The sequence below is a fragment of the Melozone crissalis genome, unplaced genomic scaffold (assembly GCF_028551555.1).
Source record: "Melozone crissalis strain CALT ecotype California unplaced genomic scaffold, PUWL_Pcris_2 ptg000251l_1, whole genome shotgun sequence".
In the NCBI taxonomy this organism is placed as follows: domain Eukaryota; kingdom Metazoa; phylum Chordata; class Aves; order Passeriformes; family Passerellidae; genus Melozone; species Melozone crissalis.
The window spans coordinates 109,827-137,739 of record NW_026536010.1 but is presented as its reverse complement, the minus strand read 5'-3'; the positions used below and the strand labels follow the sequence as shown (position 1 = coordinate 137,739).

Sequence of the window (27,913 nt, the reverse complement as noted above, 5' to 3'; positions counted from 1 at the left end):
TCCCTGCCATAACTTAAAAAAATTACTAACTTCCAGGGACCACTGCATTAGGGGGTGATACGATAAATATACCCCCTTGCTTACTCTTCTGAAGCTGAGCAGTAAGCAGAGGGTAGCAGCATCAGGATGGGTTGAAAAAAAATACACAGACAGAAGTCCAGATGTAGATCAGATTTCCCGTGCCCCTCATCCAAGCTCCTCCATCTCTTCTACAGTCAATTTATTTTGCATTCAGGGGCTTTTTTCCTAAGCCCATGATAAGCTGTATTTTCATCTCACCTTACTGTACCGAGGAATTGGTCAGTCAGCACCAGCTTCCAAAGGAAAAAGAGGGAGGAGCTCTGGACTTGCTGGTGTGTTTGTGGCAGGGCAGCAGGATCTCTAGCTAAAATAACCTTGTTGTTGAGCTCCAGCCCGAACCAATGCTGCCAGGTTCTTGTGCAATCCTGGACAAGTCATTTAGGGCAGAAGTTCACAGAGAGCTCCAGCCAACTCCCAGATCATGGTTGCTTTATTCCAGGCTCAATTTCAGGAACTGATTCAGTCCATGAAAGGGACAGATCACCACTGGGACCAAGGTGACAAAACTAGCAGAAATTCACGAGTGCATTTCAGTAGCTAGAACTTGTTTATTTATAGTTTAATCAGTTCAGGATTATTCTTTGCAGTTTTTGAAGCAGTAATTTCCTCTGTCATGCTTGACCTTTTTAAAGAGCAACAATACTGAGGAATATTCTTCAGAGGATGCAGAGTGTGGGCAGCCAGGGGAAGCAAAGTAAGACACCTTCCAAGCACAGCACCCCAGAAGCACCCCATGGAAGAGTTGGACAGGAAGAGTGAGAAGGCTGGTTAACACAAGATAAGGCAGCAGGAAGGTTGGGTCAGGTCAGTGCGACAATGCTTTTGCAAGTACCACTCAGACTCTGGTTTTAAAAGGAGGCAGCTGCTGCCATCTGCAAATCGAGACCTAGATGGTGGCAAAGTACCAGAGGACACTGCTGTCTCTTGGAAACATGAGAGAATCATTGGTCTGTTTTTAGCTTCAGCAGCAGCAAGCAGCAGAGGCAACAGGAACAGATCCACCAAGCAAAACCAACCCAAAAGCAAAACTGAGATTTTGGGAGCCCTTCAAACTCCCTCCAGTCAGGGCCCAATGACCCAAATTGCCATTCTGAATGGCAATATCCACTTACATTTCACCTAGTGCAAATCTCAATACCACACTCCAAAACCACTCTAGGATGTGAAACAGAGCACATAAAGGACAGAAAACTCAGGAGATTTGTACATCAATCTAATGTAACACTAAAGGAGCTTCACAGCTGCATTCTAAGATCAAATCTCCTTTTTGAGAACCCCTTACGACAGGAAGGGCAGACACATAATCAAGGCAGAGACAGTGAAGCACAAAAGGGAACAACCATCCCAGGCCAGATGAACTAACACAATCCTCGGAAAGCCTTCAAGGCCACAGTCAACAGCTAACTGGGGCTGCATGACAGGTTTATGTAATGCCATGAAACTAACTGCTCAGAAGCCTGGGTGACTGAGTTGTGTTGGGGAAGATGCCATTGCTCCTGAAAGCTCTTCTCTCAGAGGTCCTATCAAATATGCCCATCTCTCCTTACCTGATACCCTCCCCATATTTTAATTAGGGCCACACTATGTATAATGCCCAGCACATTACTGGGAAAGAGAGACAGGAGAGGAGTGAAGAACACAGCTGATCAAAGAAGCTGCCTTCTGGGAAAGTTGCAGAGCTCAGCCTGTCTCACTGATCTCCCAAACACCTCAGTAAAGATGACCCTCACTGCATCTGATGCTCAACAGTACCATTTCTTCCATGGCATAACAGTTTCCCATTGCCCCACAGGGAAACAGGCAAGGGAGAGCAAGAAAAGGCTCAAGACTCCAACATGATAGTAGAGCACAGGAAAGCTTGGAGAGAAAAAATGGCCACTAGTTTAATACAATCTTAGCACCAGTCAGCATTACAGCAGCCATGCAGACGCTATGTCTGCACCAAAAGGTACAGGAACAGCAAGATTAGCTGAATCATCTTTATATATAGTGGAAAATTTCCATATACCATCTAAATCAGCAAGGGAGGGACTAAGCTTAGGGTATGCTTAAAATTATCTTCTGCTCAGGAAAGCAACTGCTGCCCTGGAGCACTCTTCCCAACAGTAATCAACCTTGGAGTCCAGTGTCTTGGTTTGGATTTCAGGTGCAAGTATGTCCCCTACAAGAGGCAAGGTTTTTCTCCACATTAACTACTTCCGTGTTTAGTCCTCGATTTCCATACGTCAACTCCACTGACAACAGCACAGTGGGAAAACAAACTGATTCATGCTGTTTGTCACCACAGCACACAGGAGTTTACCTGACACAGCTGTAGTGGTCACACTGTGGGCATGCTCCCATCTACTCCCTAACCCTCTACAGCAGATTTGCTCTCCTACCTTGCACTCTTTTTGGTATCAGCTTGACCCTGAAAAACAGGGTCCACTAGTTCATCAAGAAAATATTGTGCAAGATGTCAGATCTCCATGCAATGAATGTAACTGTGTCCCTGTACAGGAGCTGATGGAACTGATGTGAAGGACGTGTGGGAACACACAGCCCAGACAGAGAAAAGAGATGATTCCTGCTTCAGAGACAACAACCAGCTGATCAAGTGCCACTTGTTTTGAGTAGCCAACAGAAGCAAGAACCCGATTAGGAACTAGTAGCTCACAATGAGAGCCAACCAAAACCCTCAAATCACAAACTTAATCCTTCTGCAGGAAGAAGTGGCTGTTTAGTAAAAGACTTATACGAATAACCCAAAAAATTTAATAAGAAATTGGAGTGTCTCGGCCAATAAAACACAAAGCTGCTCTTCAGCCTCCATGTAACCCTCAGCCCAAGCCTGATACAATTCTCAGGCATCTTCCCATCAGAGATGTTTGGCCCTTTACACAGGACCCCATTAGCACATGTAGGGCCAAACTGTACAGGACTTGGAGCTACCAAGTCTAGTAGAAGGTGTCCCTGCCCATGAGAGGGGGTGGAAAGAGATGGGCTTTCAAGTCCCTTCCAACCCACACCAGTTTGGGATTCTGGGATTTTATGTGGCAGCTGGTTAAGCAGCCAGTCAAAACCTCCTGTCCTATTTGTACGCATGAGCTGCTGCAGGTACCTCAGCAGCCCTCACGGGTGAGAGGACAAGAGCCATTAGCCACAAGTATATCTGCAGAGGCAAATCCTGTGTCAGTAACATGAGAAAATCCCAGCTCACACTACAGACTGGTTTGCCATTCTAGGACAAAAAATGTGCCACATATTCCCACCTGCCTCCAAGCCCTGTGCTCTCAAACCCAGTAGCTGAAAGTGGCAGTTCCAGAAGGGGAAGCAAGTGGTGGATTTGCCTGCTTTTGACAGCTTTTCATGCTTTTATACGGGAAGGGAGACAGTCACCACAGAGCTCATTCAAGAACCTGGCAAGAGAGAGCACATCTCACACATCTAGCCTCAGACAAACCTCTCCACCACACTCCAGAAAAAACCAGGCAGAGTGTGAAACGGCATGAGAGCTGTTTGAGCTTGTTTAACCAGTCATAGGCCTGGGACAGCTATATCCTAGCAGATCCAGGGAGCTATCAGACTTCTGCAAAGCTAATGAACACTAGGAAGAAGGAAACAGCATCACTCCTTGAAAAGTATGTTTTTCCATCTAGCATTTCCTGGATTCCCTCCAGAGTGAAGTTTAACTTTGTGGCCTTGATTCAACAGAACAGACTTGATTGCTTGGCCAAAAGGGCTGGCACAGATCACTGCCATGAAGATGTATGCAGAGGGACCACTTAAGAACATATCCAAGACAGAAAAGCCTTGACAGGGTAACCCTGAAGAAGTCATGAGGGTTCTCCCTCCACTCCAAAGGCAGTTTCCTGCAGGCAATCCCTTGGTCTTGCTGCTGGCTTTAGACACAGGAATTAGGATTAGCTGTTAGAAGGTGAAGAAGCTGTAAGAACAGCCACCAACACATACCAGCATAACCTTCTCCAGGAAGCCCAGAGTTCCAGCCAAATCTCCCCACAGAAGGCAGCAATTAAAACTGAATTGCAAAGTTGAACAGCAGCACTAATCACTATGAAAAATGAAAAACCACACATTTTACACTAAGATTCAGGATTAGAGTGCCCAAAAATCAGCTTCTTAAAAGAAAAGTGAGGTTCTTCCTAATGTGATTTAATAATAAATACAAGTTATTATGAACAGTGTTAAGACTTCACTATTCTTCTCAAGCATGAACAAAAAGGTGTGATGAAGTGCGTGCAGTTTTGGGATAGGTATGACATCATTTGTCCCTTTAGGCTTTCTGCTATCTGCCCATGAGCAGGGAACAACAGGAAATTTCTTGACAGAAGAGATTTTGGAACCCAATAAGCCCCAAAAGACAGCTTTTACTATTTGGGAACATGCACACTGACTATTTCTTTGTTTAAGAACTACCAAACCCTCTTCTTCATGGGGTCTGACAGGAAAGATGCTGCATTAAAGATCAGAGCGATTTTGACAGGACTGAGGCCAGAAGCAGACTGACAAGGATTAAACATTAAGGAAAGGCTAGCTCACAAGAAGGAAAGGGGGACTCACAAAGGATAAAAGCCATATTTACAAGTCCTTCACACTCAGAAGAAAGGCAAAGGAAATAACTACCCTCAGGCAGGCTTGTGAAGATACTTTAATACATCTGAAAAGAATGCATATACAAAGAACTTAGACATGAAAAAGCATTGGTTCAACACTAATGAGTCTACAAGAAATTTAAATTGTGGAAGATAAAGAAGATTCCCTAAGTTTTAAAATTTTTTGAATTTGCAAACCAAAATATATTTTTGGTAAAATCCTTATGATACTCCAGATGGTCTATGTAGAGACACTGCACATGATCCTCAGGGGTTGGAGCCCCTCTTACAGGTTCAAGGTTACTCATGAGCGAAATGCAGAAAAAGGGGTTCCCTCAACTGGTCCCAATATGGTGTCACACCAAACACCAGAAGCCCCTCCCTGCACTTCTTTTCAACTGACACAGGTCTATCTTTCCACCTCTCCCTGAAGGATGCCAAGCCATCCAGCAAGAGATGCACCATCAGAGCCAGCTCCAAAACCCATTGTAGCACATCCCAGGTCCCTTTAGGGTGTCCAAGCAGCCGTGTATGTGCTGGTCATTGCAAGCATTTCTCTAATAATTAAGGATTGCCAGAAGGTAGATTCAATAAAAGCCAACTGACCCAGCTAGGCGTACTTCCAATGGGGCAGTTATTTCTTCAGCACGAGCCAAAAGAATGTGATGGCAAAGATTAAGGAAGAGACCGGCAAGTTAGTCTCAAGTCTGATGGTGCATCCAGAGAAAATCATTCTCCTGTTCCTAAGGCTTCGTAACTTAGAGGATGGGGTATAAATTTATTACTTGCACAGTTAAAAAGCCAGGGCAAAAAGATACAAGGCAACTTCAGAGAAGATGTATTTTCTACAATCCTTCTTAGAGGAGCACCAGCTTGGGACATTTTGCTTTCCTGACTAAAGTCTGCTCATACCCAGGCTGCTGGCTGGCTGCAGAACAGCCCTACAAGGTCTAGAAACCAGAACCAAGTCTTGCCACACCAGCGTAAGGGGCAAGACTTCAGTTAAACAGCCTAAAATTAGTCTGTTATAGAAAAAGTCATTGAGCATGCCTTGATGTTAAACAAAAAAAAAATTAGAAACAATAAACAAAATAAAAAAAACTAGTAATGATCAGTGTCTTCCGATAATACATAATTACTCAAAATTAACTAGTTTAAGTGAATTGAGGGGGCACTGGGGAATAAACACTAACATTCTCATCTCACACAGGTATCGTGTGGGGGAGATGGGAGTGCAGGGAATTTGTCATTATTGCAAAAACAAATTTTAAAATTTTATCTTTAGTTTGATTTTAACATTGCTTTTAGTATGACATCAAACACCAGCTTTGCAGAAGGGGCTGTGGAGGGACGTTCATAGCAGCACACACCTGCGAGTCTTCTTCGGCTCCGGGGGCTCCAGGGCAGCCAATATCGCTTCGTCAAATACATTCTTTAGGCCTTTCTGAAAAGGGGCAAAGAGAGAGAGGGGCAGTTTCATTTTTGATTTTTCACACATACAAAACCCCAGAAAGCCAAGTGGCAGCCACACCCCTCTAAGGACACATGGAGATTTGCCATCCCTAAAGCCTGCCTGCCCAGCGAAGCTCTGTACCACTGCTCTCAGCAGTTTCTCAGCAGAGCATCTCATTTTCAGAACAAGAAAACTAATCCCCAGAGAATGGACCAGTGTGCTTCACAAGTAGCAAAACACGTGCACCAGAGTAATTTCCTTAAGGCAACTTTTATGACTAACTGGCTACTTTTATTTCACGTGCTAATAACAAAGTAGAAAGTGCTGCATTCGGATGGAAGAACTTAACCTGGAGCACAGCTGTGACAACACACCCCCGTGTGTCAGTGGAGGAGAGACAAGGGAAGTATGCAATTATAACCTTGTCCAGTACATGCTCTGGTCGGGTATCCAGCCCTAAACACCTCGGGGTTAGAAGCAGCCAGGCAGAGCCCAGAAAGCTGCCATGGTAACAGAGAAGTCAAGCTGGGAGGAGTACAGAGGGGTATCATACACTCTGTTGAGGATTAAACTGGAGCCAGGAAATGCAACTTGAATAAAGTTTCATCAGTCATTTATACAAACAACTGCAATTTTTAATTTCAAAATTTAAAGACAAGCTACAATCGATATTTTTTCCTTAAAACAATAAAAATCAGAAGCACGATAGTAAGCAGCAGCTTTACATCTTACAGTAACAGGCTTTAAGAATCTATTATTGAAATGAAGAGCTCTACCATGTTAATGAAAGCAATAATTTTAACAGTTCATAAAGCAGTAGCAAGTACATTGATATTTCCTTCCCCCCAAGGACTGACAGATACTCCACTAAAGCACAGACAGCCAAAGCAACAGCAAACATCTCACTGCACACAGGAGAACCAGAAAACCCTTCACTTTACATCATCATTTGCAGATCACCAGTTCAGGTACTTTTTTCATGCAAATACAGTTAAGAGTCACAAGCAGAAATGGAAAACACACCCATTGTTTCTTCCAGTTGGATTCAGGAAGATCAAACATCTCTCATTTTTTTGGTCGTTCTTTAAATAACAGTGTAACCAAATCCTTTCCCCCAACAGCCTGAATTATAAAGCTAGCCACACCTGGCAACCCAAGCAGCAGGGAGTTAAGCGAGTCCAGTTCATGTTCCACAGTCACAATGTTTTACTAAAGATCTCAAGTACTGTTTTCAGTCCAAGAGCTAATACAGAGGTCGCTCTAAGATGGCAAGCAGGCACAACAGCTTTCAATCAAGATGGTTTGACTCATTTTTAACCGGGTTTCTACAGTAGTGGGACAGAGGAAGCAGCAGCAAGAGGGGAAGAAGAAAGTTTAGAATATACAGCACTTCCTTTTGGGCTGAGTTTCCGGAGGCTCGAGGGCAGCTAGGATAGCCTCATCAAACACATTCTTCAGACCTCTCTACAAGACAGAGGGGAGGAGAAAAAACAGCAGCCAGGTTAGAGGATTAGAGAAAAACAAGCAGATACAAAGAGCATTCAGGAGCAGGCTGAATTCACAGAGGCAGTAAACAGATTTACTTTGTAAAAAAACAAAGTAGATCCCAGGAGAACATCTCATTTAGATAACCCAGAAGTCAGTGACAGAGACAGAACAAGTGACAGGCCAAGTCGGACAAAATCAACACTCAGAAGGGCAGAGGCACAAACACAGCAAGAACGTGGGGCAGGGAGCCACACCAATGGTGACGGTTTCCGCTCCACTGCTGTACTACACTGAGGGAGTTCACAGGGGAATAAATCAAGCACACAGCAGCTTGCCCCAGCAGGGAGACCCAAAAGGTCAGTTAAACCTTTTGTCGACACCTACTGTGGATAAGTGAAGACCTCAGATGCACAGAGTATTTCTCCCAACTCCCCAAGTCCAGAGCAAAGGCTCCAAACAACTCCTCTGCTTTGTGAATTCAGCCCCTGAATAACTGAAGGTCTCCAAATGGCTGGGAACACACATTCTGGGAGGGAAGCAGGACCACCCTGGTAAGCCATCATCACTGGCAGTCACTAACTCTCAAGTCTTTAGAAGTGATGCAATACCTTACCAGTGCTACTCTGACACTGGGAGCCAGCATGGAAATGGTGCATTTCAGTTATTCAGTTTAGTTGCCAAAGCAAGTGTAACCACAGAAAGACAGGAACAGCTTTATGAGTGCAACAATTGGGATCCAACACCAGAAAAGCAGTCACAGAGCTGCAGGACTCTGCAGGGGTTACACCGGAGCACAAAGTATGCGCTGCATTTGCTGTAAGCACAACAGGAACAGTGCAGGGCGTTACCACTCCCACCCAAGTCTGCCAGGTTACACACCACACCAGAAGTGAAACCTGGCTCAGTTTAGACTAACTGGACTCGCCTAAATCTACTGTCATGAGTGCACCCTTCAAAAATTCAGGAGAACTGCTTTATGATAGCTGAAAGCAAACAGAAAAGCTTCAATTACATCCTGTAAACAACTGCAATCTGTGCAAAAATTAATTTCTTTTCAGATCATTCAAATGTAACTGGTTTTTCCCTTACAGGTTATACTGGATATATCCCTTTTAGAAGGTCTTTAATCTTATTTTACTAAAGCACATACATAGGAGACCTCTAAGGCAGTGCCATCTGGAAGCATTTAAGGCCATCGCATAACATGCAAGATTATACTTGAAAGAATAACAGTTTAAGGAAACCACGATCTACATTCTGTACATCCTCCCCAGAAATTTTTCTTTTTCTTTGAGTGAGTTGCAACTCATGCTCACAAAAGAGCTTCCGATAAATAATGCCTCTGAAGTCCAAATAGTAATTAGATTTAATTTCTCTGTGAGAATAAGGCTGCAACATAAAATCAATTATGTACTGTTAAACACATTAAGAACCCAGGCAGGGCAAGAGCTAAGAAAACAATTTTACTTAAATTCTCCTATTCAGGGATTCCTCTTATTTTTGTATCACCTGCAAGAAATTTGTTCAGCAGTGCAGAATTTGGGATTTGTTTTGAAGGACCTAGCAAAAAAGGGAAGAGGATAAAAAAAATGACTGGGACAAAATTGTTGTGAAAATGGACCAGGGTTAAAAGCCTGGATGACCACGAGTAACAACATGAAGGGAAGAAATTGTGTTCAATACCACAGACACACAGGCCTGTTAAAATCATGACTTTTGTGTTACACTGGAAACAGGCTGAGATCAGGCTTCCTCTGTTTATGGACAGCTAAGCACTTTATATATCTGTGTCAAAACTGGCAATCCACCATCAGGAGAAAAAGAAATCAAATTCAGCATTCTCTCTGATGTGAGGTACTAGGATTGGGCTTCAGAAAGTGTAGACATCCATGCCCAAGAGTAACAGAAGTAACAATCACTGTAGTTGCAATCTGTCAGTCACCCTTTCCTAACAGCAAAACCTCACCTACTTGTCACAGTAGCACTGGGTGATCTTGTAAAGAAAGGCTGGAGACAGACACTGAAAAAGCCTTCATCCCAAAAAGGGATTCCACAATCTGAGGAAAGGGGGATAGAACTGGCTCTCCAATAGAGCAGTTATCCAAACTTGGGGAGAAACTCTGTCTTTACAGAAAAAACTCAAAACTCAGCCTCTCATGACTCACACAGTACAAAAACAAATAATGCCAGGTCCATGATTCTATGAGTATTAGCTACTGTGGTGTCAAAGTAATTTGTAGATTAGTTGGGAAGAAAAAAACCACCCTGCATTGCTGAAGTGAACCACACAGACAGCATCCAAGGCAAAGAGAGACTGAATACCCAGTTGAGTCTCACTTCAGCTAAAATCAGCTACTACAGCATCACCTTGCAGGTAGGAAAATAACCCTCCAGGCCAGGGAAGCTGCCTTCTGTGTTCAGCAAGCTGCCAGTGAGATCACTGCAGGAGCTTCACACAACCCTTTGCAGGTCAGTTACAACGCTGTTCACCAGCTACTGATGACAGACCCAGGAAAAAAGTGTTTGGTGAGTCAACAACAAAGGGAGAAAAATGGAGCAGATGCAAACCAACTAGTTGTCCAGGTGAGAAGGCTTCTGAATCCTCCTCCCAGGTCACTCCTGACCACTAAAATCATCACTTGGTATACAAGCACTAACACTCTGGAAGAAAATTCAGGCTGAGCTTCCAAGTGCATAAAGTTGTTCACTGCAACAGATACAGATTAGTCTATCGGGAAATAGAAACAATGGATAAACACCAACATTTTTTGTCATATCAACTCTTGCTGTAGTAATTCTAAGTGATTCCATGCAATTTGAGCAGACACAAGCTCAAGTCCAAAGCTACAGAGGAAAGGGTCTCAGAGAGCAATACAGGACAAAGGCCCTGGCAGGTATTTACCCAATTAGCAGGTTCTACAACCTAGTTAGCAGCAGCATTCAGGCTGTGCCAGATACCATCTAAAACAGTATTTTGGGGCTGAACAAACCCAAGAAAAACTACAGCTCAAGCATAAACAGCCCTCAGCTTGCCTGCGGGCAGTTACGAAGCATGGCCAAGACCACCTTCTGATCAGGGATTCCCAGGTTGAACAGCAGCATGCCTCACCACATCACCTCCAGGGTCAGTGTCCTGCACAACTCCAGCAAAGTTCCTTCACAGGAGACACCCAGGCAAATCTTTGTTACAAAAAAAGCGTGAGGATTTTAAATTGAAGAGTAAACATGCAATCTGGAAAAAAGGGGCAAGATAAGTAGAACTTCAGGATTTGTGAAGTTTGGTAATAGCTTTGTGCTCAAGGAGATCAATGAACAACATAACTGGAAAGAGTGAGGAGCTTGATACTGTGCACCCCTGGTTCCATGCACATCAGAGATTAACAAATTCTTTACAGACCAGCATTAAGGAAGCTGTTCAAAGTGTTATAGTCAATTCTGCAAGAGTAAGAACCTAGGATTAAGTTCTCAGAGCATCTGAAGTCAAGGCAACAGGTCAGCTAGCCAGAAAATGGCTCCCACTCTAGTATTCCTAACTGAAAGGGAAAAGATAATTGAGTTTCTTGCTCTCAAATCAGCTACTTTAGTTGGCATTTGATTCACATTCACAATTCATAAACATGATGTAAGAACTGTCTTAAGAACTATTTAACTGTTACTTTCTGTTTTAACAGAACTTCTATCTGAAGGAAGGACACAGGAAACAGCCGACCACCAGCTGCACAGGAAGAGAAGGCAGCTATCAACTATGAAGGTTTCCAGTCTGCAAAGTACCAGCATTAACTTTATCGAGAGGCATTTTTTCCTTTGCCTGCTTGTTTCAGCAGTGACGTGCACACAGTGTCCCAACCCAATTATTGTCCATAATGTACCTTCTAAGTTATCAACGGTTATTTTTCTCCAGCACAGAAGTAAACACAGTAAGCACATCCTCCTCCATCACCCACATTAGGCCTAAACCACACAGGCTGATTTTCTTTGTACCACTGCCAACTCTCTGTGCCTTAGAACAACATGACAAAGAGAAAGCTACACTGTAAATAGCTGAAACAGAACTTACACCCCTTCACATCCACACTGAGTTGTTTTTCCCTGGAACTGAAAAAAAGCATGGAATAAAAGCAAGCAAAAATGGTGAAAGACCAACCCTTACCTGCGTAAGTGCAGAGCATTCCACATATTTTACAGCCTTCAGGTCCCGGGCCAGCTTTTCAGCAGTCTCTGGAGTTATGGGCTTCTGCTTGTTCTTGGCAAGTTTCTCAATTGTTGAGGGATCATCTCTTAAATCAATCTGGGTCCCAACAAGCAGAAAAGGAGTCTTTGGACAGTGGTGAGTAATTTCCGGTACCCACTAAAGACAGAAGAGACACAGCATTTGTTACTAACTACCTAAGATAACTCCTGACATACTTCAGCAGCTCCATTTTCATGCAGAGTTCAACCAACCTTTTCTTTCACATTTTCAAATGAAGAAGGAGAGACCACTGAGAAACAGACCAAAAATACATCTGTCTGTGGATAGCTGAGGGGTCGTAATCTATCGTAATCTTCCTGACCTAGAAAGGAGGAAATTAACACTGTATTAGACCCAGACGACAAAATCCTGCCCTTTACAGGGAGTCAGAATTCACATTTCATCACAATAACATGGCTGTGATTAATCCTAACTCTGAAGCAAATAGCCAGCACATAGCGAACTCAAACATTTGAAAAATCTATGTTTCAAATCCAGAATTCATTCAGTTGCTATGTAACAGTGAGCCGCTGAAAGTCACAGGAAAGCTGGGAAGCCTCCAATACATTTTGAGATCAAACCCCCTCGGACTGCATAACACTCTCTTCAGTTATGAAGGACAGTTGCAGAACGTCGCTCCAGTTATAGGTGACCATTCATTACAAGTATTATGCCATCAAATTTCATTACCCTGCAAAAAATCCCCTCCTCTCAAGAAGGGAGAAAAAATTAGTTTTGTTCTGACTTATGTTGTGATTCACTGAAGTGTCTCCAGGCATGAGGAGGAGAATGTTGCTGGTACACATGACTGCAACCAGGCCACCCAGCAGTATTCCCCTAAAACCTCACCGAAGTCCCAGCATGGGCTGTGCTTTGGAAGAAGCCAGCCTCCTCCCTTTGAGTCCCTATGTGCATGGAGTCTCTGCAAGGCACCACTAGCACTGATCCACCAGCCTGACTGTCAAATTTCATTCTTAAACCTCCTCCTGCATAATTCAGCGGCACTACTTTTAGAAACCCAATTTGGCAATGAAGCTGCTGCACTTACCGGTAACAAAATCCAAGACACTTGTTTAAGATGTCTCAGATTCCAACTAATGCTGTCTCACTCATCCTACAGGACAAAGACCTACAAGATCTTGAAGGAGTCAACACAGCAGCTGGGACACCTCAATGGAGAAGACCTACAGTTTGAAGATGGAAATTTAGACATCTCGTCCTGTCTACTGTGCTTGGCTGGACAGAGAGGAGTGAGCACTGACCAGAATCACAGTCTCATGGTTTGGGGTGAAAAGAATCTTGAAGCTCGTCTCGTTCCAACCACCTGCCATGGGCAGGGACACCTTCCACTAGGATCAGGTTGCTCCAAGCCCCAGTCAATCTGGCCTTGGACACTTCCAGGGACCCAGGGGCAGCCACAGCTTCTCTGGGCAACCTGTGCCAGGGCCTCATCATCCTCATAGGGAAGAATTTCTTCCTAGCATCTAATCTAAATCTGAAATAACATGTTGCAATTAACAGACTACTCCAAAAGTCTATCTTCCAAGTACACGCTCAAAACAAAGACTTGGGTTTTAATCTGAGAACCAGTAATAGGGGCTTCATGCATCCTTAAATTTTGTCACCTGTGCTGGCTGGTACTTAGAAAAAGCAGGCAACCATTAAGAACACATACTTTCCCCTCAGCAGTCCTGCTCAGGAAAGAAAGCCTTTACATTCACAAGTGCACAGAGTCACCTACATGCATTAAAGTAATTTGGTAACTTCTCAAAATTACTAGCTGGATCACTGCTCATGTTGATAACAGAAAATGTGTGTAACTACACACACAACACTTCTCAGAGGTCTGAACCCTCAGCCGGAAAACAGGCAGAGAAGGACCAACACAATCACCCACACAGGGACCATGCAATGCTAGAACTGCTGTAGGACCACCAAGATCCCTACAGCAGACCACACAACATATGTCAGGAAAGAGTCTCTCTTCTCCACCTAACTCCTCATCCATGAACTAGGGAGCTTACAATAATGGGAACACAAATCACATTTGGGAGGAGAACATGGAGAGCTAAGTGAAGCCATGCTGAAGAATACATTCAGTACAGACAGCTCAAGGTACAGATGCAGTGCCAGCTGCAGGTTGAGCTCTGGGTGCCCAGGAGCTCCAGAGGAGCTGGCACTGACCCTCTGCACAATGAAGGGCCCAGGGACCTGTGGCACAGCCAGCTGATGCACATTCAGAGATACAGCAGGAACCAAGGACTCAGCTGGAAGCTCCCAGACTTTCAAACACATGCTGTGAGGGGCATAAAAGCCCACGGTTTGCTTTGTTCAGTATCTCTTCCCAGAGGCACTAGCTCAAGCTGTTATTTTGATTTCGCACCACAATTAAATTTTAAGGTCCTGGCTGCCTGAGACATCTATGGGAAATCTGGGGCTGAGGCAGTAAGGAGACCTTGTCTGACTGTGGAGTGTGGTGCACCCTGAGAATCAAGCGAGGCCCCACTGCATCACTGGAGCTGCCACTATGAACAGGCTTCAGTCCCAGCTCAGGTGGTGAAGTGTGACCGGATGGCCAAAAAGGAAAGTTCCTTTAACACCTATAGTGCTTAACTGGAAACCCAAGATTGTTTCATTAATAAAATTAGACATTAATGATGCATGTAAGAACACAGCTGGAAACAGATTAAATTTTATCAGACAATTTTACATGAATGCTTATGGACTAAGCTCTCCAGAAGGGCTCTTTTGAAGAAGAGTTTACAATACCAGTTGCTGCCACATCACTTCAGTATTATTAGGTGGTAGGGACGAGTATCCAGCAGCTGAACCAGTTTCTACCATTTCTTTTCACACATGCAAAGCCTTGTTTAGCTGTTTCATCATTGCACATTTCTCCAGCCTAAAACTGAGATGCAGCTTAAACAAGAGGCCAGCAGATTTTTAATTTTTAAAAGCAAGCAGTGAGAGGGCTTATGAAATCCACACCCTGACTTCATCCACATTAAGGATGCAGAGGCATACAACACATTTAAGAGGTTCTAATATTAGTCATTCTGTCTTGCCAGAATCAAGAGATTTTCCCCTTCTATTAAAAGAAAATCTCAACAAAAAAAACCCAACTGTATGTCTTCATGTTCAACATCACCTCAGGTAAATCTTGGTCAAGTACAATGACAAAAGCACTTGGTTTCTCACCTGCAGTATCAAAGAGGCCAAGGGTGTAAGGCTCTCCTCCAATCATCACTGTTACAGCATAGTTATCGAAAACCTGGCAAGAAAAGAGACACATGTTTCAAGGAGACATGATTCTCAAACCATCATCCTACCCCCTTGCCAGAGCACATCTAATTTGAATAACAGACACCTCTAGAGGAAAAGAGAACCATCAGGCTTACAGTGCTATTACCACTAATACTATTAACAGAACAATTCCACATGTAATAGTAATACTCCAGCTGTTTCCACAACATAGTCAAGCAAAGGCATACAAGGTACACCACTGAATAACACACAGTAAAAACCACTGAGCAAAACACCTACAACAGTGTTTGCCTGTTACTGCAAGGAGGTTTCCCACGCTGCCACCGAAATTCCAAACTTCGACCTTAGTCTTAGACACAGTAAACACATCCTCACAAGGACAGAACAGGTAAAGTCAGCCCTGCCATTCAAGGGCATGGAGCGATGGGGCTGTATCTCACAGTACCTAAATCCTCTCAAGTCCAAATTTCTGAGTATCTAGGGAACTCTATTATAGAGTCCATCCTTTCAAGAGAGATTTATCCTCCATCTTTGAAGGAAGCAGTATCTGGTAAAAAAATCAATCTGTGTCAAATCCAGTCTGAAAGGAGAGTCTGGCTCCAGATACCAAGCTCTACTGCCTCTGCAACAGCACCTGGTACAATAGTACTGCCCTCCAGGACGTTGCACAGATCAAAACCAGCACTACCCACTAGTGTTTCACCCACAAAGTGACTTACAGTACAACTGAGCACAACAACCTACCCAAAAGCTCAACTCCTCCACCCATCCACTCACAGAGCACTGTCTGAGGTCAGCATCCTTCATTTCAGTAACAATGTTATCTTCAGAACCACAACAGACAATACTGCAGAAACAACCTATGGCAAAAGATCCTCCCCACTGCAAAAAGAAAACCAAAAACCCACCACCTGCCCCTGCAAGGTGCTGCATGGTCACTTGGGGCAAGTCAGGATCTCCAGAGAATGATGAGGAAATTCTGCTTCCTCACAGAACTGCAGCCTGAGCAGCTCTCACAGCCGAAGTAAATCCCAACAGGAAAGATGCCAGCAGCCACCTCAAAGGCTTTTCAGGGAAGTGAGCAGGGAGGGATGTGGAAAACAAGTAGTCACATGCATCTGTTGTTAATAAAGTAAGAGCTCAGGTCCTTGGAAAAAGAAAAAAACAACAAAAATTGAAGAGCAGTGAGACTGCACTTCAAAGCTGCACTCCCCAGAGTTCAAATGTCTCCTTCCCACCTGACTGCCCTGGTTAAAGACAGACCCAACACTACCCTATTTTTTTCAGCTTTTCAAAACTTACAATGACTGAGAAAGCAACTATGACCACTGCACACTGCATATCCCCAGAACATCATCCAGAAGCAGAAATCCACTTCTCACACTATTTTGAATTAGCACATTCAAGATTTTAAAGCACTGCAAGAGACATCACCACTCGTCCCCACTACCTGCAACTCAATCCATCAAACACTGCACTGGGTTTGCCTTACTGAACACACAAGAAAGGGTCTAGCTCCAAATCACACCTTGAGGTTGAGGGATGGTTGAAAGTATTTTCACAGGGCACATTCAACATCTCATGACTGTACTGCTTCAAGACCCCAAAAGATTTATCAGGATGAGAACTCCTCTGTTCCTAGGAACAGAACAAGGAGCCAGAGTGATGAAGGTCAGAGCATTTCCTCTTCCACATGTCAGAAGATGGTCAGCAGCTCAATCCCCCAGCAATATCCCCCAGTTTTTGTTCAGCTGCCACCTGCAGCTGCCCTTTCAGGGCAATTAGCATGTCTCCTTTCTCATCTTGTTTTTTGTTTTTAAAGCTCCCTATCTGCAAAATGGGATTTTTTAATTTCAATTTTTGTGTTAAGGTATAGTTTCTATTGAAATGTTTGGGGTAGAGCCCTAAGAAGGCCAGGGTTATGAGGCTGGCCTTCACAGAAACCAGACTATATAGTCTCATAGTACAATTCACAGACAATTTCATCCTCAGTTGTGCCAAAATGGCTAAAAAACAGAGCCCAAAGCAGTTCCTGCCAATGCCAGGCAGCCCACTACAGCAACTGGCATGAGCTCTCACTTGAGCTGTCACAACCCAAACATTGCCAGTCTTTCCAAAGACGTGCCCTTCACTGCCTTGATTTTTGAGAATGGCAACAAAATCAAAAACATACAGGTAACAAACTATGTGCAGTACCACCATGAAATCCATCTTCCACTGGAAAACATCCTCCATGAAGAGAAAGGATCGCAAAACACAGCGCCAACTGAACAGAACTATCTATAGGACTGAAATGGCGTGCTCTCCATCCATACTGCAGCCAGGCCACTGCACAGGAACTGAAGTATCCCATCTCTTTCTCTGTCCATTTATTATTAGAAGCATTAGCTGGAATATCAGAGGTGATGTACCAGTTTCCAGAGTCTGAAGTATGCCTCTAGGCTGTTCACAGAATTAGGAATGGGCCTCTGATATCTCCAGAACAGTGAGTTCCTCAAGCCACGAAGTTCAGAGGTAAATAACATCTTGGAAACATGAGGCAGATTTAAAAGGCACTATAGAGAAGCCTTAGCACACCTTGAACACAATTCACTGGCAACTAACCTTTTCGCATGTTTTCCACATTCCTTTTTAGCAGAGATTTACAGGTAGCACTACTGTGTGCAGGACAGGATACCAACTTGAAGGCTTTCAAAACATACCTTTTAAGATTATAACATTTTTCAGCTCTATCACTTCCCTTCAGGGATAAGTATAGAAACACTCACTGTTGAACTCACTGATCAATTTCATTTTGCCTTGACTATAAAGAACAGCTTAAATAGGACAAGCAGCCTTTCACAGGTTCAGCACAGAATGTAGCTGCCCTACAAGCATCACATCAGGATATCTGACACCATTGAAAAACTTAAGAATGGCAAAACAGTTTCAAATGCCTCTTCTCTACCAATCCATAACAGAGCCCATGAGAGAAGCTGATCCTGGGTCTCTGTGCCTACAGCACAATCCACAAGTTCCCACTAGTGACCACTGCCTCTACCCTGAACACTAGGAGGTTTAGGAGTCCTTTCATGTTCAGCTCCTGATCTACAACTAAAGACAAACATTTTTATTTTGTGGAAGTCTGTCCTCCCCAGGACAAACCTCATATTTGGTAAATTGAAAAATTCTGGATAGCATATAAAGCCAGTATCTCAAAGAGACATGATGATGTCTACTGCAACTTCTTTCCCACAAAGAGAAGACATTTTCGTAAAGTCCTATTCCAAAAGAGCTGTCAGGCTGAGCTACCTGCCATCTCAGAGGAGCTACCTGGTCTTCTGAGTTACTTTGTAACACAGAGAATATTACCAACGCTTTTACTGGCAGATGTTCTCTGTGATGCATTTCCACATCCAAATTTGTTTGGGATACATAGATAAACTCTTCAACTTGTATATTAACAGAAGATGGGCTTTTCAGACCATAACAGAGAAAATTAGTAAAAAGAGCATCCAGCCATAGTAGTATAGTAGGAGTCCCTGTAAAATCTATGTACTGTATAAGTGGCCTTGCCCCAGTTCTAGTTATTCTAAATGAGCCACAGCTGTGAAGTCCTTAGCTGGGCAGCAGCTGCGGCTCGTGAAGGTTACTAGGATAAAAGGGGGTGGGTTGAGAGCCCTGGAAGGAGCCCTGATGAAGCCACAAGGAACTGCACTGCTGAGAAGAGCTGCATGTGAGGAAACCACCCAGAAGGTACGGACTCCAGAAATATTATAACAACAATATGATTACAACATCCAGCTGCCAGTCTCTTGCAGCAAGCTCACTAAAAACCGACCCACCTCAGTGGCAGTACACCGATCTCGCGTACGCAATATCAAGCAGAAAGGCACTTTTCTAACAGGAAGACTGTGCACGTGCCTCACAGGCAGTCAAACCGCTCTCACTTTGAACTCTGGATAAGTCAAGGGATTCAGTATTTCAGAAAACTGAGCCTGTGAAACGCAAAACAGTTACTTCAACGTAGTTAAGGACTATGCATACATTTGGAAGTACAAAAGAATGTGTCTGCATCCAAACATGCTCCTCATACTTAGCTGAAGTTGACAAATCACCCTCCATAGTGAGGGTGAGAAAATGAGCCTCAGAAAATGTTAACTGTCGTCACTGACTATTCTAGCAACATGAAACTCTCCCTTCCCTAAAAACAATGATGTAGCAGGAAGTGAGAGCACAACCAAGAGAGCAGGTGTTCCTACTGCTTACTCTCCACTGATCTGCAGTTGTTCACACTGCTTATCTCACCCACAGAGTCCATCCACAAAGAGAATACAGAATCTGCACAGCAGTCAAGTAGCAAGAACTGACCATACACAGGTGAACTGACTAGCACTACCAGGTGATATGGAAGGTAACAGCATGGTGTCAGACTGATTCTCACTCTTCCACGCTGTATTAGTCAGTCTCCAAGAGGCTATAAGAACACGTATTAGGGAACGCATGCCATCAAGGTTAGTTTGAAAAGGAACTCATGCTACCCCGCCCCAGCAAGCCCAAAGAAGAGTTTGAGCCATTCTCACACTTACCGTTGGTACATATTCCGATGGGAATTTATTTGTTGTATAAGAAATTAAGAGACAGGTTTTACCAACAGCACCATCACCCACTACTACACACTTGATCGTCTGCATTGTTGAAATCTACTAGAATATCAATCCAAAGAGAACCTAGAAGAAAAAAAAAGATACATATCTTTAGATGTTTTCCAGATGCACTCGATAGCCACGCATATCCCCTTTGACATGAGCCCAAACCACTATAGCACATGTGAGACATGAAAACATGACATTCCTAAATGAGTTGGTAGATCCTTTCCCTCCACCACACACACAAAGCAGCTCACATTCATAAGCAGAAGAATTTTTGCCTAGTTACCCAGAGATGGGCAAAAATATCTTTTGGCTCTTCCAGACTCGATTGTTATGCATGGAAGTATCTAGCCTCACATGCACTGGAAGCTGGAAGCGTAAGCTCTGGTCTTGAGAGCTGCTCAGGAACACACCTGCCTTCCAGAGAGCTCCCACTGGAGAGCAGCTCAGCGCAAGACACACCAGAAGTGTTTGTGGAATAGAAATTAAGATGTACAGACAGAAATAAACATGATTATTTTCTTCTCTCCCTGCCTTTTTTAAGACCTAAGCATCATTTTACAATTTTCTGGTTAAAGTTGCTAGTTAACACATACCTTTATGCCTGCTGTGAAGTGTTTACAGCACTGAGAGCTCAGCAGGGCATTCAGATCCCAAGGAGACGGGATTACTCTTCTGACATCACAAAATCTAAATGCACCCAGTTACTCCAACACAGTCACAGCAAAAACTTCAGTACATGAACTAAACCAGTATGCATCACCAATATCTCCTCCAAACACTTGCTGGCTATCTCCAGTGTTGCACAGCTGTCTTTCATTTGTGTATTACTTTAATTAGAGGTGTACCAGGCCTCTGGTCATGCATTCACATAGATGTGTGAAATCCTGACCCCAGGAAATTAGTGGCAAAGCTCTCACTGACTGTCAGCATAACATCATCCAAAACACTTTTATTTACAGTAACAAAGACTTGCCGCAAAGTCTCTGTAAAGTCCTGAGGGGAGCAGGAGGTGTTGCAAGCAGCAAATTTGCCATCACAGGAACAGCAAAGCTTTAGCAAGCAAGGATGTTGCCACGGTTCTCAGGTCTGGGTAACTGCAAGTCAGGGTAACTGTATTAAAAAATCCGAATCAATCCCTCCTGAACTATTCATTTGGTCACTTCCTGAAGATTTCACTTCTTACAGTAATGTAAATATGCAAATCCAAATTTTTGAGGCTTTAGTCACAGCCAGCAACATGATTTGAAACTGTGTATCATACCATCGTGCCTGCAAGGAAAGGAAATTGCTTGGGACTCAAAAGAACCCCCAGCTCTTCTTTGGATACCACAGGGTTGCTCTAAGATTTCAAGAAAGAGAGCTACCTTCATAATAAACATCCTCAGAAGTTCCTAAGAACAGTACTTGTAAGGGAATACTAGCTACAACCATTCCCACAAGACCTGGACAAAACCACAAGCAGTTTTAGGAAATGGCAGCAAAGATTCTCAGGGCAGGCCAACAGCGAGCACCTGGTACACCAGGCACTCACACTGCCATCCTCACCTATAATTCTTCTTTCAGCAAGCACAGAGATAATAACTTATGTGTGTAAGCATCAGGTGTTGCCACCAGTGCCCCATTTCAATATCAATAGAATCTATTGATTTATGCAGATCTCAGTTTCCCAGCAGACATCCAGAAGGATGCACTGCGCAGACGTATCAACAGGCCCTTCATTAATACAACAAAAAGCTCTGCAATTTAGCCCTGAAGCAAGCACATATTTACTCAGAAGGAAAAAGCAACTATTTACATTTCAAAAGACATCTTTCTGTGTTCAGGCCAGTTCAACTGTTTACACCCAAATACTATTATTCAACATTGCCTCAGTTGTGAAGGGCTCCCACAGTTCTGCCTTGCCATGCTGTTGGCACTGACTGACCCCAGAGAAAGTCCCATTTCAGAAGAAAAAAAAAACCAACCAGACAGAAAGCAGGCAGTGGAGCAGCACAGCTCAGGCCCATATTAAGAAAGTTTTCATGCTCAGAGAAAAAGTGCAAAGGGATGAGCCACTCATTAAGGTGATTTCAAAAGGAAAACATGCCAAAACTCAGGCAGAAAAAATGAACCCAAGTGCATTCCAGCTAATCCCAGACACAGTCAGCAGTATGCCCTGCTCACATAGGCAATACAATTCTACCATCTACCTTTCGGTTTGGGCAAAGCCCAAAGCATTCAGCTCTGCGGCTGCTCAGTGCGGGTAAGCTGCTGCCTCCAAGAATTCCTCTCAGAGTTAGTAAATGAAGTACAAAACAAATCTCCAGACTGGGTTTCCCAGCCACTTCTCACATGTTTTTCCAATTTCCACTCGAATTTGTTACACTGCCCAGCCAGTCCCTGGAACCCCTGCTCCAGCTGTCCTTGCTCACCCCAGGGCTGGCACAAGAGGAGAAACATCCCTCTCACGTAACAGCACTTACAGTCAAACCTTTAGAGAAGCACTCTTTCCAAGCAGCTCTCTCCTTGGCAGACCAGAACTCCTCCATGCTGCAATCCTCCTTTCCTGTTCTACCTGTAATTTGCGGGTTACACATCTGCTTCAGACCATCTGTCCAGAGCCCAGAAAACACCCAATGACTCTGAAGCATTCCCTGTGCTCACTGCAACAGACCAATCCATGACTCTCCATAAACTCAGATTTTGTGTATTACCAAAAAACCTCACATACACCTTTGTAAAAAGAAAAAGCATTTTACAGCTCATTACTCCAGAGAGCATCAAGCAATCCACAGTACTAGAAAGTGTCTCAGGTCACAGAGTGTGCTGCAAGCCTTTGCTGCTTCTCTGTCCTTGGACACAGGCAAGTCCTCCCACACTGACACTGGGAGAGAAGATGCTGTTCTCTGGCCAGGGCTCAGGTCAGAGTCTGGGGCTGACACAGCACCAGCTGCACGCATCTCAGATCATGCCTACCACAGCTCCGACTACGGCAGTGAGCCATCAGCCCTATCCCACACAGCTTCTCTCGAACAAACACCAGCACTGCAAACCAAAAGCATCTACAGGAGCGCTGCTCATTCATTCTCTCTGCACCTCCAATTCCCTCCTGAAGCAGAGCACTGGTGTGGTGCAGATCAACGACCCAAGCACACAAGCCACTGCACGGGATGAGGCAGCACACACTACTGCTTTCTACCAGGTGACCTGATCCTTATAACCCAAAGCCTTGCTCTGGAACCTAAAGTAGACTTTGAATGGCACAACAGGGGTCTGGAAAAGCCCAGGCAGGGCTGTTTTCTTTCTTTTTTTGTTTTTTCCTCCTTTCTAAAACACAAAACTAATAGCATTTACCATGAAAACAATTGAACTGGATCATTGGAAATTCTCTATGAAACAAGCAAGTACCACTGCTCTCACACAAGTTGTTCAATTCTGGTTGCCCCCACCACAATAAGACACTTCAAAATTACACATTAAAAGAAACAAAAATTTGGGCATATCCCTTAGGTAAAGAGATTCCCCCTACATTTTTTAAATGGATGCATAACTTTATGCTTAAATACTGAAATAAAATGGTGTAAGTTTTAAATAGATTTAGAGTGTTCAGCACAGGCCTCCAAAGTCTTAGCAGTGGCAAAGTAGCTGGATGAGCTAATGTTTTGCACTTGTAAGAAGTCCACAGCTGAAAACAAGCTCATTTCTAAGGAGCTTAGATTCACAATCCTGGGACCTCCTCTTCCATAGGAATGGCTTTAAGGATACATACATCATTGACTTGTGGTATAAAAGTAATTTAATCCAATTTAAGATTAACCACAGAATAACTCATCCCCAGAGTGCAACGACAAGGGCAATAGAAACAAAGAAGTTACAGAGGCTTTGGGCTTGTTGCCCCCCAGAAGTCACCACAGTCTGTATGTTCAACACCCAGCAGAGAGAGCACTCCAAGCAGTTTTAAATATCTGAAAGAATTGAAAGAGACTGGAAAGCATTGAAGTCATCCCAGCCTGAGGGCAGTGAGTGGATTTCGAGCCATGTAATTGTGTGCCATCTGGCCAAGCCCAGACAGAAGAGCTGATAAAGACCAGGAATGCAATGCAGGTCAATATGACTTAGTTCTGTTCAAGGAGCTCTGAAGACTTCTTAAAAACATAAAAAATATTAAAAAAAAAGAAACAGAGCATTGCACTGATTTGTTCCCTCAAGCCTCTCTGTAGCGTAATCAAAACCTTCAGCAATTCAGTAAAGTACATGTTAACTAATGATACTTGCAGTATTTGCTGGATTTTAACCTGCTCAGCATGTGACCACAACAGCAGGATTTCAGAGAACTCAACACTGTCCTAGAGAACTGGGACCTGGCATCTGGAAACAGTGGATTACACAGCCACATAAACTCTATCAAATTCATAGGCACATTTTACAGAACTTTTCTTTAAAGCTCAATTTCACTTTTATGGAAGACAGCTGATCTGCATTCAGGATTAATTCCAGAAGTGTTACCAGAGATGTGAGTAATACCACAAACAAGGAACGGAAGTCTCCAGGGGGACATTCTGGAGCTCTGTAATCCTTCCTGGAGCAAAGGAAATGCAGGAGGGACGCACTTTGGTCACACAGGCCTTCAAGCACCAAGACACTAACCGATCACAAGAGGCTGAAGAAATGCACGGTGCCTAAGGCAGGTTGCCACTGACTAAGCACTAGCCATACCATCCCAAACACACTTGCATCTCCTGTGCAAGTCTGACTTTCCCATCCTAAAGGCAAGAACATGAAACATGGCGGTACTATGGGAGCACTTGGCTTTCACAAACTTTCTGTAACTTAAGAGTAGCTCCAATCTGTTCCAGCACCTATGTGCACTATTAACTGGAGAATTAAGTGAAATTTTGTGCGGTTTTGTACACAATCAGTGTTCCCTACTAAGAATTCCCACGATCTCACCTTCACTCTTGCTTCCCATGTAATCTGAAGAAGAAATCACAAGCCTTCAAGCGTGTTAAAATTTCTCTAACTTTCAAGCTACTGAAGTTTGTTCTCAGGTTAAAATGTGCACATTCTCCCAGCTAAAGGAAACTGTGCTGTCAGATCTGTCTGCTTGTCCTGAACTCACTTCCTGCCTGGGCAGCACCACCACTTCCTCTATCAGGCAGGACTGAAACTGCTGCCATTTCATCACTAGGACTGGCTACCTTGGCTCACTGCAAGCTACTGCCAACTAAGAACCAATTTGTGGTGCTCTCTGGGATACACCATTAGCATAAGAGTTGAACCTTAACCAGTCAATCACAGCTTCCAGATCCTGTTTGAGCACCTGCTCCTCATTCAAAGAAAACAAGCAGCCATTTCTGAAAAGTAAGGTTTTTTTTTCCCCATCCAATGTCATTTTACAGTTAACAGTTTATTCATCCAACTCAAAGCACTCAAGGAGTCCACAATGACAGGAACAATATTCACAGGATTTTATTCATGATCTCAGGTAACTACTTTTGCCCTTCCATGGTAGTTTCATTTCATATCCTGTAAAACCGCACAGTTCTTAACCAAGTCCTTCTTTGTACTTGATAATTTCTTCCCAAATTAATCTAATCCATTTCAAGGTCCTTACCCTCAGCCACCTCTTCTAGCCCTACTACAAACACTTTTGCTTTTCAAAGTCACAAATCTCTGCAGTCACAGGGGTACCAAGGAGAGGTACTTGGCTGCTACAATCCCAGCAACCTGATTTGCCTCACCAGAGATACCTACCAGCATTACATGGAAGAGGCACTCTATGCCTGTATTACAAACACTACATGACAAAGGTTACCACGTACAATACACTGCTTCCCTGCACAGATCCCAAGCCATTAAGGAAGGGACCACATGGGCTCAGCTGCCAACCACACAGGGAGAAGACCTTGGACCTCTTGGTACAGTCACAAACCTGTGATGTAAAACACAAACAGAAGCCACACTCTGATTAAGAGCTAACTATAGAAGGACGAACTGGCACAGAAAGCAAAACTGGTTTTAAGAGTAGTATCACCATGGCCAAAATTCTCCTCTGCACACGTGCAGCAACCTATCTACAGACACAATGAAAATCCTCCAACCCAAAGCCCACCCCTTCCAGCTTGCTAGGAATCATCTTCTTCATGAAGATCTCGCCCCAGAACTAAACACATCTGCCACTTCTATGCTAGTAAAGTGGTAAATGCTAGTAAAATGACACATAAAGGAATATATTAGGTTCTAAACTACCTGGTGCCCAAGCTCAACTGCCCATCCTGCCCAGAGCTCAGGCTGCTGCAGACACTTAATCTCTATACACAAACACACTTGTTACCAGAGGTTCCAATTCAAGCTTATCACCGGGGTCTTTAGTTTCTCAGGTGAGGCTTAAGGCAGCTGTTGAACTACAAGCCAGCACAGAACTGGAGTTCCACTCCTCTAGAACAAGGAAATCATGAAATCCAAGCTAAAACCTGCAAAAGTACAACGGACGGACTTGAGACACAATCTTGTACTCCATTACTTCAGGATCTTGAAAAGGCTATCCTGCTTTAAGCACTGTTTTGGGATTAACTATCACTAACAGATCAGACACAATCCTTTAAATACTACCAGTTCTCCCTGCAGAGTACAAATTCTGTCTCCAAAAACCAGTGTTGCTGTTTACCTTATAAGTGTGTCTAATTCCAAGACAGAGGCACAAAAGTTCAGTTGCACTAGAAGCTTTGTCAAGATAAACACAAGAATTCAGGTAAAGACCTGGATCTGCAGTGGGTGGGTTTTTATCTGAAGTTGAACAGAACAACAGCAGCAGAGCATACTGCATGGCTCCATCTACATGCCTGCTCACATCAACAGTCTCAACCTGCTGTTGGATGTCAGCATGAGAAATCTGTGGGCAGGCACACAAAAACAAGCAGTGGGAAAAGCCACAGGATCACCATCACCAACAGAGCTGGATCAATACCATGACAGCCCTGGTTTATCTCACAGGTTCCTGTTGCTCTTGAAACCCACTAAGTTTGCTATCATCACAGGAATCCCTGTTGGAAGATAAAGCATGTGTCTGAGGTCCTCGAGCATCCCTCAATCTGCAGATTAATGGACTCAACAGAGCCTGAATACCCCAGCACCTCTGCAGGTTTGAAGTCCCCTTTCTGGACAAATTACTATGAATTGCCAAAGAAGCACTAAGAGATCTCTTCTCAAAAGGCAACTATCATAGAGCTATCATAGAATAGAACAGAATATGCTGAGTTGGAAGGGACCTCACTGTTTGAGGTCAACTGATATTTTCTATACTTAATGCAATTTTCTCTCTCTAATTCTGCAATATTTGAGAGCTACTTTGCACATCTTCCTAAAGACTCCTCACAACCGCCTGGTACACACACACAAAACAGGAAGAGAAGACAGTTGGGCAGGGGAATTTGAATAGCCTGAGCCCAAACTACCAGCAGCACTGTAACACACATTCCAAGTTTTGCAACTTCAAAAAAAAGAAGAGGAAAAACATGTCATCCCATTTTAGCCCTAAATTCAAAACCAGAAAGCTGACCAGCTAGATAGTGTGACTCAGCAGGCTCTGCTGCCATATCAGTTACACTGCAGCTGTGCCTGCACCTCCTTAGCCACAGGGTCTGCCCACTATCCCACTTCAAGGCTCCAAGCAACCACCTTCAACTGAACATAAACTCCACAGAAAAAAAGTGACAACTTTCCCATTATTACTCTGGTTAAGGTTATGATGTCAAAAGTAGCATCACCACTGGAAAAACCTGCCCCAGATTAAGCACTGGGATGTGTGTGGGGTTACATTAAGTCCTTTTCTGCCAAAGGCATTTTAATCTTATCTTATTACTCTTCACTTTCACACTCTACAGGGGGCTGTATTCCTCAACCATGCAACAAAATCCTGTTCAATATTTTATTACCACTTAAAAACCCCTATTTTCACTAACTTTGTTGCATACTGATAATATTTAAAAATACAAGCTGCACCTACACTCTTATTTGAACACAGCATCCAACCAAGGCCCACATGGCCCTGATGGTTCTCCCCACTTTCCCGTGGCCAGCTACATTCAACAGAGTTGGAAAAGATACTGGGAGAAGTTCCTGTATTTTGAGGCATGTTTTCCTCCATGAGAAGCACCCTGTCTTGCACACTGCAGCAGATCCTGCTTACCCC

The 27,913-nt window shown here is 43.7% G+C and overlaps 1 protein-coding gene across 3 annotated transcripts in view; it reads right to left on the bottom strand.

The window, feature by feature from the left end:
* Positions 1-605: 605 nt before the first annotated feature.
* Positions 606-27,913, bottom strand: part of CDC42 (cell division cycle 42) — a 36,600-nt gene continuing 9,292 nt past the window's right edge. The window contains exons 2-6 of one of the 3 annotated variants that reach the window (XM_054294465.1): positions 19,678-19,818; positions 15,044-15,116; positions 12,058-12,167; positions 11,765-11,962; positions 606-6,117 (exon numbers count right to left, since the gene is read on the bottom strand). In XM_054294465.1, the coding sequence (XP_054150440.1) occupies positions 6,028-6,117; positions 11,765-11,962; positions 12,058-12,167; positions 15,044-15,116; positions 19,678-19,782 (576 nt within the window). In that variant the 5' untranslated portion in view covers positions 19,783-19,818 and the 3' untranslated portion in view covers positions 606-6,027. Of the gene's footprint in view, positions 6,118-6,581; positions 7,591-11,764; positions 11,963-12,057; positions 12,168-15,043; positions 15,117-19,677; positions 19,819-27,913 lie in introns of those variants that run through there. The other 2 variants (XM_054294466.1, XM_054294464.1) reach the window with 2 other exon arrangements.